Raw genomic sequence first — 12,745 nt, 5'->3', positions numbered from 1 at the left:
CACAATTCATAAATAAATATCGTAAATTGTTTCACAAATTCAACACTACATAAATATTAAAAAATATTAAAGATTAAAGAGTTGAGATTTTTTTTTTCTTTACAACATACTTTATTAGAAATAATAATCGATTACTTTTAACTATATTTTTTTCTAAATAAGATTGTGTTAAAAATTACTATAAATTTTAATATTTTAGTTATGTTGATACCTAAAACTCATTGATAATTTATCTCATTATACGAAAATTTATTAAAAAATGTACGAAAGATTATATTAAATTCATAATAAAAATTATACGAAAAAATAATAAATTATTACCTTAAATTATACCTGTTACGAAAAGAATTTAAATAAATCCATTAGTAGTAAAACATTGGCTTAAGTTCTCATTTTCGTAGTGTTTGTTGCGGATGGTTGTCATTTTTACTAAATGTTTAAAATGGTCCTTATTTTCGTAGTGTTTATTGCGGATGGTCCTCATTTTTACCAAATGTTTAAAATGGTCATTATTTTTGCAATTTAGGTTTAATTTAGTCTTTTTCGGTGACGTTGTTTAAATCAGTAACGGAGAACTGTACAGGTGGCACTGTTTGTATTACATTATATTGGGGTATATTACATGTATTGTACATGTGGATTATTAAAGTTAACTCTTCAATTTGGGAGACAAAAATTTTCCAATTAGGTCGCGCTGCAATTAGGGATTGATGAGTACCAGAGGTAAAGGAAGAAGATTGGACCGTGACATGGGATTGCAGGTAGAAGAAGATTGCAACAACACAAATTGGGAATGGAGGAAGAAAATTGCAGCAACTGACCAACTGTCCAACAATTCATTTCCAAAATCCTAACTCATCTATGTATTTCCAAATATCTAATTACTATATATGTACAGTACACGTAATACACCACAGTACAATGTAGTTAAAACAGTGTCACATGTACAGTGCTCTGTTACTAATTTTTTAAATGGCGTTATAGAAAATGACTAAATTAAATATGAATTGCGAAAATAAGGACGATTTTAAACTTTTGGTATAATTGAGGATCATCTGCAACAAACACAACAAAAATAGGACGAAAAAGATATTTAAGCCTACAACATTAAATTGCTTACACCATCTAATAACAATGTTTTCCTTAAAAAATCTAAAATTTCAGTTTGTGCCTAAAAGATTCGAGGTCAGTTTTACTTCTTTAAGAATCATATTACTACAGTCACATAAAGGATATTAAAACAAAAACATTGAGAATGTCGAAGGATTTCAAAAGAAGTAATTTAGATTTATGTCAGAATAGTCTTGAACTTTCTACGAATAACTTAGATATATTTGAATACTCAATTTTTAAAATAAATTCTGAGTAATTTGTTTTCGAATCATTTTTTTTCTCTATATCAACTTTTATTCAATAATTATTTTTTGTGTGAAAATAGGAAAAAATATATGAAAATGAGAATATATTTCAGACAAATAAACCCATACTCTCTCAGCGTTAGTTGATACTCTTGAAATAATCAAAGTGCTGAATAATAATTAATTAGGAACATTAAATTATTTACTTTTCAACGCACTGAACACAGATTTTACCTTAATATCTACCCATCCATAGTGTTTTAGAAAACTGTTGAACTTAATAACTTGTGCGAATGACACTGAGATTCACCGTATCTCAAAAAACAACAAATCTTAAAACAGGACAAATAATAAAACTTAAAATACTCCGTTATTCTCGTTTTTTACTAAAAATTTCAATTTGATTTTTGTATTTTTATTAGTAATAATTAGATCATTTTTATTAGTATAGAATTAACATTGCACGTGTCAGTTCTTCGGTTTTTTTAATTTTTTTTAATTTTTTTTTAAATTTTAAAAAAATAACATGTCACTATATTAGATTGACACATGGTATACTACAGACGTCACACGTGGTATAAATGTTTTTTAAAAAAATTATAAAAAATTTTAAAAATTTTAAAAAAAATTCAAAAAAAAATTCAAAAAAAAAAACGAAGAACTGACATGTGACATCTACTGAACGGTATTAATTCTATACCAACAAAAAAGATCTATTTATTATTAATTTACAAAAGTATAAATATAAACCTAATTAAAACTAATAAAAATAACATAACTAAATTGAGATTTTGATAAAAAAATTAGAACCAACCAAATATTTTAACTTAAAACTTTCAAAGATACATGGCTTCATAATTCTAACGGGATTATAACATTAATTACGTGCCCAACACTTTTCCTATTAAATCATTATTTACTTCTATTTCTTTGGTCAAATGTGAACTCATTCCTCTGACAACTTAAAACCCCACTACAGGTAAAGTTTAAGTCACGTAGATTTGGGCTTTCGTGTCATATCTCCTCTAACCCCTACTAGAAAAAAAAAACTAATAAAAATAAAAAATAAAAAATAGTTACATGTTCAAATTAAGAATGTATTACTACTTTTTTATTCTTAATTATAACAAGTTGTAACGCACTACTAATTTTGTTTATTTATTATTTATGGCATGTGAAAAGAAATTTTAAATGGGGTAATAATTTATTTTCTTTATAAATGTCATTTTGCATTAACTTGGGTTGAGTAATTTGTTTTTTCTAATATGAATGATGTATATTGAGATGAAGCTATAGGTGTAGAAAAGTCCCCTAAAGTCGTCTACTATACAACCAAATGATTTATCCGTTGTGGTCATACAATATAGTATATAGTATTAATCACGACTTTGAAATATAAGTCGACGAATTTGACAACGAAAATGATATTAAGATACTTAACATTCCCAAGTCAAACAGATACTAGTCAATTCAAATCAAATTAATAGCAGAATTTATTGTTAACAAGACTAATTTTTACATACTAAATATTATTTAAATTAATTGAGGGCCACTCCTTTTTGTGTGAGAAATTTCCTAAGAACCAATCTAAAATATCAGCAGGTTAATTAGGTGGACTGAATAAAGTAGGTTGACTTTTAGGATAGTGATCAACACAATATTTTTCTTCTACTTTTCAACAATTTTAAAGTAATTTTTTTAATAACGCTCTGTCACTATTATTATATAAGATAACCAGTATTACTCATTTTGATTTGATAACTATTTTATAACATTATAAAGACTTTTTGACTAAAAAATAACAAAATCATTAACGGGCAAAATTCGTCTGAAAATTTTGTGGCTAAATTAAAACTAATGACAGATTATTGATAATGAAATATTTATTATCGAAAAAAAAATTATTAATAATTATTTACGATCAAAATTTATTAATAAAAATTTGTTAATATTTATTCTTTAATAATTACTGACGAACTTTTTGCAATTTGTTTTCCTCCTCGGTTTCTTACTCTTTTCTTCTTCTTATTCTTGTTTCTCTTTTTTTTTTTTTTTCTTTCTCCTCTCCTCTTTTTCTTCTCCATTCCCACACACTCCTCCTCTATATTTATTGACAAATTTTTAAAATATTCATTTACTGATATATTTATTGAGAAATTTTACTAAAAAAATGGTTAAAATCTAAAGCAAAAACTTTGATACTCATTTTATCAATGAAATATATCAATAAAAATACCTATCTATTGTAACAACCGAAATTTAAAACAACATTTAGAAATTATTAATTATCATACGTCTTTGTAGCATTTATAAAGTATTTCAAAATAAATTCACATTTATAGTTCTTATCCTAGATAATGAAAAACTTACAAAAAAAATTAATGGACTCATGATTACTTCAAAATATAAACTAGGAACTTAATACAATTTTTTTTAAAAAAAACTATATTTCATCCCTATAATGTTCCTATCCTAATGTTTCATTTTTCCATCAAAGCTCCAAAGTCACTTTCATCATCATCTCCTATATATGCTCTAGGGATGGCAACGGGACGGAGCGGGGACGAGTTTCACTATCTCATACTCATCTCCTTAAAACAAATTCATCCTCATCCCTATACCCAAACTCAACGGATATCAAACTTTTATCCCATCCCCATCCCCATCGGGTAACGAGTATAATCTTGTACCCATACCCGTATCCGTTTTCTTACTACTTTAATATTAATTTTAATTAATTTTTATAAAATAATAAAAAATTACGGTAAAGGAAACATAATATTATCAAATATTCAATATTTGGAGTATGATTGTTTCTTCGATATCAAATAATTTGAAATAAATTATAATTGTTTACATTTTATATTAGAATACCAAATAAAATTTAATGAGAACCAAAACATTTATTAAATTTGCAAACATTAATGAAACCTAGTTGATAAATTTTAAAAATATTTTTAAAAAAATTTAAAAGGAAAAAATATTTTTTAAAAAATATAAAAGGAAAAATATATTTTAAATGTTTGTTTACTTGAATTTTTTAAATTATAATGAATTTATTTTTTATACACTAATAAAAGTTATAATACATCATACATGACTTAATTAAAATGACGCAAAGAATAAATAATAAATATAATAATAAAATTTTAACATAGATCTTGTATCTTTTGAACCACAATATATGTTGGATGGTAGTAAAAAAATATTCATGGCAATTACATTAAATTTTTATATTGTAGTAAATAAAAATTATTTATACAATTATAGTGAAAGAATTAAAGTATGATTGTAATGAGTTAGAAAATAAAAAATAATTAGATAAAATTTATCGAAATAGTATTCTACATAATGAAAATAAACAAAAAATAAAAATATAAAAAAATTAACAAATGTGTGTCTTATAAACAATTTGGAGACTATTGAAAGGAATCACACAAAGGAAAATAGATATATAATTAAAGGAATGATAAGATGAAAAATATCTTAGAGATCTAAGAAAACTTTTCAAATATCAACATATATACTCAATGGTTGATAAAAAGTGACGCAAAGAACAAATAATAAACATAATAAAATTTTATCAGAGATCTTGTATCTTTTAAACTCCAATATATGTTGGATGGAGATAAAAAATATTCATGGCAATTACATTAAATTTTTATATTGTAGTAAATAAAAATTATTTATACAATTATATTGAAAATATTAAAGTATGATTCTAATGAGTTAGAAAATAAAAAATAATTAGATAAAATTTATCGAAATAATATTTTATATGATGAAAATAAAAAAAATAAAAAAAATTAACAAATTAACAAATGTGTGTTTTATAAACAATTTGGAGACTATTTGAAGGAATTACACAAAGAAAAACAAATGTATAATTAATGGTATGATAAGACGAAAAACATCTTAGAGATCTAAGAAAACTTTTCAAATATCAACATATATACTCAATGGTTGAGAAATAAAAAAAATTGTTTTAGCGAAATAAAAGAGTTTTTCAGATGAAACAAAAATTAATAATAATAAGTAAAATTTTTTTATATTACTTAGTAAATGAAATGTTTATGCTATTAGACACTTAAATTGTGAGTATTAAACATTCTCATGTGAAAGGAAAATATACAATAAATAAAAATATTAAAAAATAATAGAAATATTCAAATGTTAGACATAAAATTTTTTTAATTCACATACATCATTTTAACATAATTACATAAAGGTTATGATAAGATAAAAAATATATTGGAGATGCGAATGAGTTTCATGACAAACCAAATATTTAGAAGAAATAAAAAATAGAAAGTATATATATATATATATATATATATATATATATAGGGTTACTTAATTGATTGTGAATATTTTAATAATTTAAACGAGGATGGAGATATGGCGGGGACGAGTATTATGGCGGGATATATTCATCCTCATCTCCATCCCCATACCCAATTGAAAAAATCGGGGATTTCCCATACCCATACCCATACCCAGTCAATGCAGGGATTCCCCGTCAACACGGGGACGGGTTCAGGCAATACCCACGGGGACGAGTTTATTTGTCATCTCTAATATGCTCACATATATATAAAGTGTACAGTTATGACAAAAGAAAAAAAAAGGCAAGAGAACACACAAAATGCAAGGGTAAGCTAATTTTTACAAAAATAAATCTCAATCTAAATATATTATATCTTTTTACAAAGGTTGTATAATTAAATATTTGAAATATATAAAATATCAAATAAGAGACCAAAGATGAATCTTAGAACTACCATAGTACATTTAGACTTTTGCTTCCGGAAGACTAGTATATTGAATGTACTCATGAGACTCTGTATCTGTCATATTGTCCCTCTACTCCTCCTTCTCAACAACAATAACTCAAGTGGAACAATCATATAAGTCATCCAGTACTGACAAGATTAACTTTACTAGCTCCCTAAGTATGATCCTCTTTTTTGTATCATATCATTTGCCAGGTGAATCCTCATTCGACTCTCACCAACTAGCTATCATCCTCCATATGAATCAGATACTAGTAGAGTCAAGATATCTCACATCACAAGTCCCCTTCAATACACTTGGATTCATCCTAGAGTAGCATTTCTCTTTGAAAATAACTAATTTGACAATCAACACTAAAACCTTTACACATATACATGCATTGTCAAACATATGGTAATAAATTCATAACCAGAGAGGAAGCACACAAGAAAAAATATTTAGAAAGATATAACTCTTCCTTCACACAAGATAAAGGTAATAAATAAAATCACCTTACTGCATCAAAGTCATTCAAGCAAACAGACCTGCAGGAACCATTGAATCATGCAATTCACAAAAATCATACTCATTTCCAAACATTTCTACTGTAACAACTTTTCCAACATCTGTTCTACAAATTTCATAACACGAACAGTAGTAATTACAAATTAATTTATCTCATCCAGCAGTTTCACCCACACTTAATAATTATAAATCACAAACCAAATTCTCTTCCTCTTACAACAATCTTAACTTTCTCTACACAAAAGAAAATCATCACCAATGTAGACATCATTCATTATAATTTTGTTTCTCTTGAAAAAAATTTCAAGCTTTATCAACATTCACACACAAAAATCAAACTCATATTTTATACTTCAACAGTAAAGCATTAAGTCTGCAAAGAAAAATAGCTTTCCTTATCTTATAATCTTGATATAACATTGTTCTTTTTTCCTTAAACACCTCCATACATTAAAACACTCTATCTACACAACAAAAAGCTCAAATGACGATCAAGACACAACATTAGAGTCTCAACAAAAAAAAAAATTCATTAAGGACGAATGAAAACAACATGCAAAAAAAAAAGAAACTTGCATGTAAGAGAAAACAAATTATTACATGTAAAGAATAAGCAAAATTTGGAACTCACCATTAAGAGAAATTGGATGGGGGTTTTGATAGAACTCTTCATGTAGATTCTTCTAGCGATAATGAATCTTTAAAAGGATTAGAATTGAATCAAGATTTTATGGTAGGAAAAGAAGATTTTTGAAGAGAAAATAGGACTAGAGGAAGAATGGACTTTCTGAAAGATAATGAGATACAGTTTGGGATTCTCACATCTATAATAAAAGTTTTCATTTACTATAATGAATTTTACCTGAAATTGTTTTTATCAGCAATAAAAATTTTAATTTATCGAAAGATTCATTACAAAAATCAATAATAAAAGTTCTAAAATTCGGCAGTATATGGTGTTTTACCAATAGATTTTTTGGGGTGATAAAATTCATAATTTCTTGCAGTGTTTAGCAAAAAAATTACAATACAACATTGTAGATGACGAATTTTAATGATAAATATATAAAGTTCTTTAGCAAATTAAAGAGCATTTATTACTGAGTCTTTAAAAATGGATGACTAATTTTGCTTTTATATAAATACATTTTTACTAATTATTCTTAAAATACTTGCTCCGTCCAAATTTTTAAGGTTTTTAAACATGTATTAAAAAATAGCGATAAATATTTGTATTTTTAAGTTTAAATAGTCTCATTCTTTACATCTACTTTAATCATTATCTCCTCTCAAAATGGAGTAATTAATGTGAGGATAAATTGAAAAAAAGAGACAAAATATAATATATATTTTAAAATGAAAACATAAATTAATTGGACTAATTAGCAATGTTAAAATTGTAAATAATACAATAATGAGGGAATGCATGATTGTAAGGTCATTACTTTTGTGCTCCTTCTTTATAATGAGTTTTAAAACCCTTATGTGTCCATTTATTGGTTGTCATCCAAAATCACTTTACACATTAACTACTTTATTTATTTATTTTTATTTATTAAGGATAAAAAGTAGTTTTTTCCAAGAAGTCCAAGTTTAACATGGGTGTACAGCGGTCTCACAATCTATTTCACGGGAGGCCATGGACAAATCACTGGCGACTGCTCCATTTTTCCAATGTAGTTAATAATGAATTTCAATTCTTTTACACTCGACCTCTTCAAATTCACCTTTGGCTACTTTGACATAGGTAGCAACTTCAATTTGAAGTTTCATTTCCTAGATCAATTTGAATGAATTTTAGGTGAAAAAAGGTGATAATTTCATAATAAGGACACTGAGATGCAGTTGTGGCTGCTGCATAGAATTATATAAATATAGCTGACATTGCGAGAATTTCAAATCATGAGAACATGACAAACTAGATTATTACACTCATCACAAAAGTAATAATAAGCAACTTGAGAATTACGCATGATAGGAATGAATGTCGAAACATCGAGGTTAGAAACAGAAAGGGTTAATGTTTTCTTATTTTTCATATTGCTATAGTCACTGATACAAGCAAACTGAAATATGGAAATTCCCTTGGTCTAAAGCTTTTAGTCTCTGATCACGTGATAAAATATTCTGATACTTTAATGCCAAGATATAATACTATCACTATACTACACAAATAAGGTAATGCATGACATCATTTCGTGAATTGCATGCACCAAACAATAATATATATAACAATACATGTGAATACCTATGCCTTGTCAAACTATATCCCAGGAACTTGTACCTGTTATTTGCTTCTACTTTTTTTTTTGTCTTAGAACATTTGTTGTGTCCCTGCCTAATGGGTAGGTCACCTTGCAGTAACGAGAGTAACGTTAAGAAAGGGCCATGGACACCGGAAGAAGATGAAAAGCTAATGGATTATATTAGCAAACATGGAAGAGGAACGTGGAGAACACTTCCAAAGCATGCTGGTCTAAATAGGAACGGAAAAAGTTGCAGGTTGAGGTGGGAAAATTATCTAAGACCAGATATTAAGAGAGGAAAATTAACTGAAGAGGAGGAGCAATTGATCATCAACCTTCATTCAGTTCTCGGAAACAAGTATGAACATGCCTTGTTCCTTTGTATTGTGAAGCATGAAATATTTTAGCTAACTTCTTTTTTGTTATGCAAATCAAATTGAAACCCTAATTCATTTTTGTGAATTTCTAGGTGGTCAAAGATTGCTACAAGTCTCCCAGGGAGAACTGATAACGAGATCAAGAATTACTGGAACACCACCATAAGAAAAAAGCTTCTCCACATGGGTATTGATCCTGATACTCACAGGCCAAGAACTGACTTGAATCATCTGATGAATCTTTCTCAGTTGCTTGGCATGTCAATGAATCCTTGGACCAACCCTACTGGTTTACAAGCAGATGTCACTCAATTAGCCAAACTACAAGTGCTACAAAATATGTTACAACTTATGAACAACACTTCATTGATTAGCATGTCTAATCAAATTCTCAACCCTGCACTTGATACATTCCTCAATGGAACAAACACCTTCCAAGCGAGAGATCCAATGTTCAGAGGTTCAGAATATCCAAACCCTACTACTGGTAACAACATAGCCGATCTATTCTCTCAAACACCCAGTGACTATTCTCAGCAGAACTTCTTCAAATCAGGGATAGAAAAAGAAAATGAAACTAATCATCAAGAAGTTCCTAGTGATACCCAAAACATTAACACTTCACAACAGAATCAAGCAGAAAATTTACTTCCACCGTTAGTTGTTGCTTCATGTCCTAGGACAACTACCTTCGACAAAATGGAGAGCAACTATAATGCAGCACAGAAATCCACAGAGTCACCTTTCTCTACAAATTTTGAGGCTTGGGAGAAGTTTCTCATTGAAGATGATGAAGCTAGTGGTTCCTACTGGAAAGAGATTCTAGAGTAAGTTCTACTCTTAATTGGTTTACCTTTGCTCAAATGGTTAAGTTCGTCGTTTTCGTTTATAACCTTACATTTTTTTTTCTTTTGCAGCTTGACATCCACTTCTGCATCTCCAGTTTCCTGACAGAAGAAATTTTTCTCAAGATAATCAACTAAAGGATCCCATATATATACCCAGATATTTTTCATTCTTTCATTTGTTTTTTCTTTGAATTTGATCCTTCATTTGTTTGGTCATCGTCCATCATAAATTTGTGAAGTCTGTAATCATAATTAGTTCTTTCCGTAGCAGAAAAAAAATTGCACATTATACAGTTCGATGTTTTTTTATTACTTCTATTTGTATCTTGAGTCAGATAAAGCATCAAGCAAAATCTTTTGTAGTGATAAAGCATAGTTATAAATAAGATTTGTATCAGCAATTAGGACAATAATTAATCTTTGCACCATTCCTCTTGTCTTGTCACCCCCTAAAGAAATTTTGATCTGGCTCTTGAACATGGAAAGAAAATGCATTGAATTATAAAATTTGTGATTGGAATTAGTGTACGTTAGTTCAGCATGTTTGCGTGTGAAAATAAAGAATAATGCAAAAAGAGATGTCAGCAGAACTACCCTCTTGTCTTCACGTTCGCCAATAAAACTGCTCCTTAAGATAATGGCGACACAACTTCATTATTCAAAAGCTTAAATTTTAGTATTTTAGAGATAGTGGAGAAGGTTGTTGGTTGGTTGGCCTGGGTTTAAGAGAGCTATAGTTAGATAGCTTTGAGAAGTCTACGGTGAATGATAGTAGAAATTGAAACCTGATTTCAAAAGTCGTCTGTGTTTTATTTATGAAGGAGTGCACAATTTTATTACATACATATGAATTGCCTATGCATACAAAATATATTTCTTTTAACTATTTTAGCTTATTATATGGGTTTTATAATCCATATAAATTCACGTACTATATGAAGTTTAAATTTTTACATTCACCAAATAATTAGTGTAATAAAAGCAACTTAGTATATAAATTTTGAGTATAATTATCATAAAAATAGCTAAGATAATGATTATAACTGGTACAATATTAATATTTTTTTATCAAATAACTAATATATAAAGTAGAGTTTATTTAGTAATTTTCTTAAATTATTTATTTTTATCTATAATCTATGTCTAACACTAGGTTCATATTAATCTCTGTAAGTATTCTCCGAATGTGACAATGTACGGTAAGTACGTACATATTATGTATGGATTTGTCCATAATACATATTGTGTTTTTGTTACACTATGACATTTTTTAGAGAAATCTGGAATAGTTTCTTTATTTTTTTTTTATGTGTCTCGGTTCGGTTTGGTCTTTTTCCATGTTTTAGAGAAATATTGAATAGTTTCTTTACTTTTTGTTGTCTCGATTCGGTATTTGTTTTATAAATTTTGATGTAATTATATTTTTTTCGGTTAGTATTATATTACGAACGTTAAGATGTGACAAATGGTAGTTCCTTTTATTTAATTTTCTTTTTGAAATAAAATAATTTGTCACATAAGTTATGTTGTATCACATGATTGTAATAGTAGCAATGTCATATGTCACTTTAATATTATATTAACAATGTTAAAAATGTTATATATGTTAGTTCATAATTTTTTTAATTGTTTTTTACTTTTTAAAAAAATAATAAAATTTGTCACATGTCAAATTATAGTGTCACCTAACTAAGAGTGTAATCTGATAGTATCACGTGTTATTGTTACACCAAGTGTCATTGTCTTAATTTATATTTATTGTTTTGATTAAATTCAGTCCCTTTTTATTTGTTTAACTAGCAATTTCGTCCATTCCTTCCAAATTAAGACCAAATTTAATTTTTTATATAAATATTATACTAATATTTTTATTAAAATTGATATTTTTATTAAATATTTTTAACTAAATTAAATTTATTTAAATTTATATTTTACATTGAATTTTATTTAAAATTTCTTAAAATTTATGTTTAATATAAACTAAAACTAATTTTTTAATAATTTTAAATAAAACATCTTAAAAGAATTGAAATGTAAAAATTCCTAAAAATAATTCTTCTTGAATTTTCGCATCCCCGCTCCCAGTTTAAATAAATTTCCTGGATAAACAAAAAAGATATTTTTTTAACAAAAACTGAAATTGACCTATTTTAATACATTTTCTATGTTTGAAAAAATAATTACGTTATTTATATACACATTTTGACTTCCTTTATATTTTATCAAATACTTTTAAAAATAAGTTATTTAGGAAATATTGAAGAGGGAGTGTGTTATATTTTACATATATTATGACTTAATATTGATATTTTATTACATCATATTTTAATTATTTTTTTATTTAAATTTCTATTTTAAATAATTATATATTTTAAAAGTTTGTAAAATTTAATAATTTTTATAATTAATTTAAAAATAACAATTTTATAATTGAAATATAAAATTTTAAAATAATTCTATAAAAATTTAAAATTTTAAAACAATTTTGAATAAAAGTCATTATCAAATATGAATTTAAATAAACTTAATCTTCTTTAAAATATTTAATAAAAATATAAATTTTAATAAAAATATCACATAACATTTATATAAAAATTAAATTTAATAAATTACTCAAT

At 26.5% G+C, this 12,745-nt stretch overlaps 1 protein-coding gene across 1 annotated transcript; it reads left to right on the top strand.

The window, feature by feature from the left end:
• The first annotated feature begins 8,932 nt into the window (after positions 1-8,932).
• On the top strand, positions 8,933-10,568 carry LOC114177291 (transcription factor MYB53-like). The gene is made up of 3 exons (XM_028062570.2): positions 8,933-9,260; positions 9,372-10,106; positions 10,197-10,568. Exons 1-3 carry the CDS (start codon positions 8,998-9,000, stop codon positions 10,228-10,230), a joined length of 1,032 nt encoding a protein of 343 aa, XP_027918371.2. The 5' UTR covers positions 8,933-8,997; the 3' UTR covers positions 10,231-10,568.
• Positions 10,569-12,745: the final 2,177 nt, after the last annotated feature.

The sequence above is a fragment of the Vigna unguiculata genome, chromosome 3, assembly GCF_037176805.1.
Source record: "Vigna unguiculata cultivar grain cowpea cultivar isolate G323 ecotype 2 chromosome 3, ASM3717680v1, whole genome shotgun sequence".
Classification (NCBI taxonomy): Eukaryota; Viridiplantae; Streptophyta; class Magnoliopsida; order Fabales; family Fabaceae; genus Vigna; species Vigna unguiculata.
The sequence above is the reverse complement of the archived record's forward strand: the minus strand, read 5'-3'. Positions and strand labels throughout refer to the sequence as shown.

Bases quoted from the DNA above. Each gene is read 5' to 3' on its own strand.
- LOC114177291 (XM_028062570.2), top strand. From the start codon at position 8,998: ATGGGTAGGTCACCTTGCAGTAACGAGAGTAACGTTAAGAAAGGGCCA. The intron at 9,261-9,371 runs GTATGAACATGC...GTGAATTTCTAG, and splicing joins CATTCAGTTCTCGGAAACAA to GTGGTCAAAGATTGCTACAA. The intron at 10,107-10,196 runs GTAAGTTCTACT...TTTCTTTTGCAG, and splicing joins TACTGGAAAGAGATTCTAGA to CTTGACATCCACTTCTGCAT.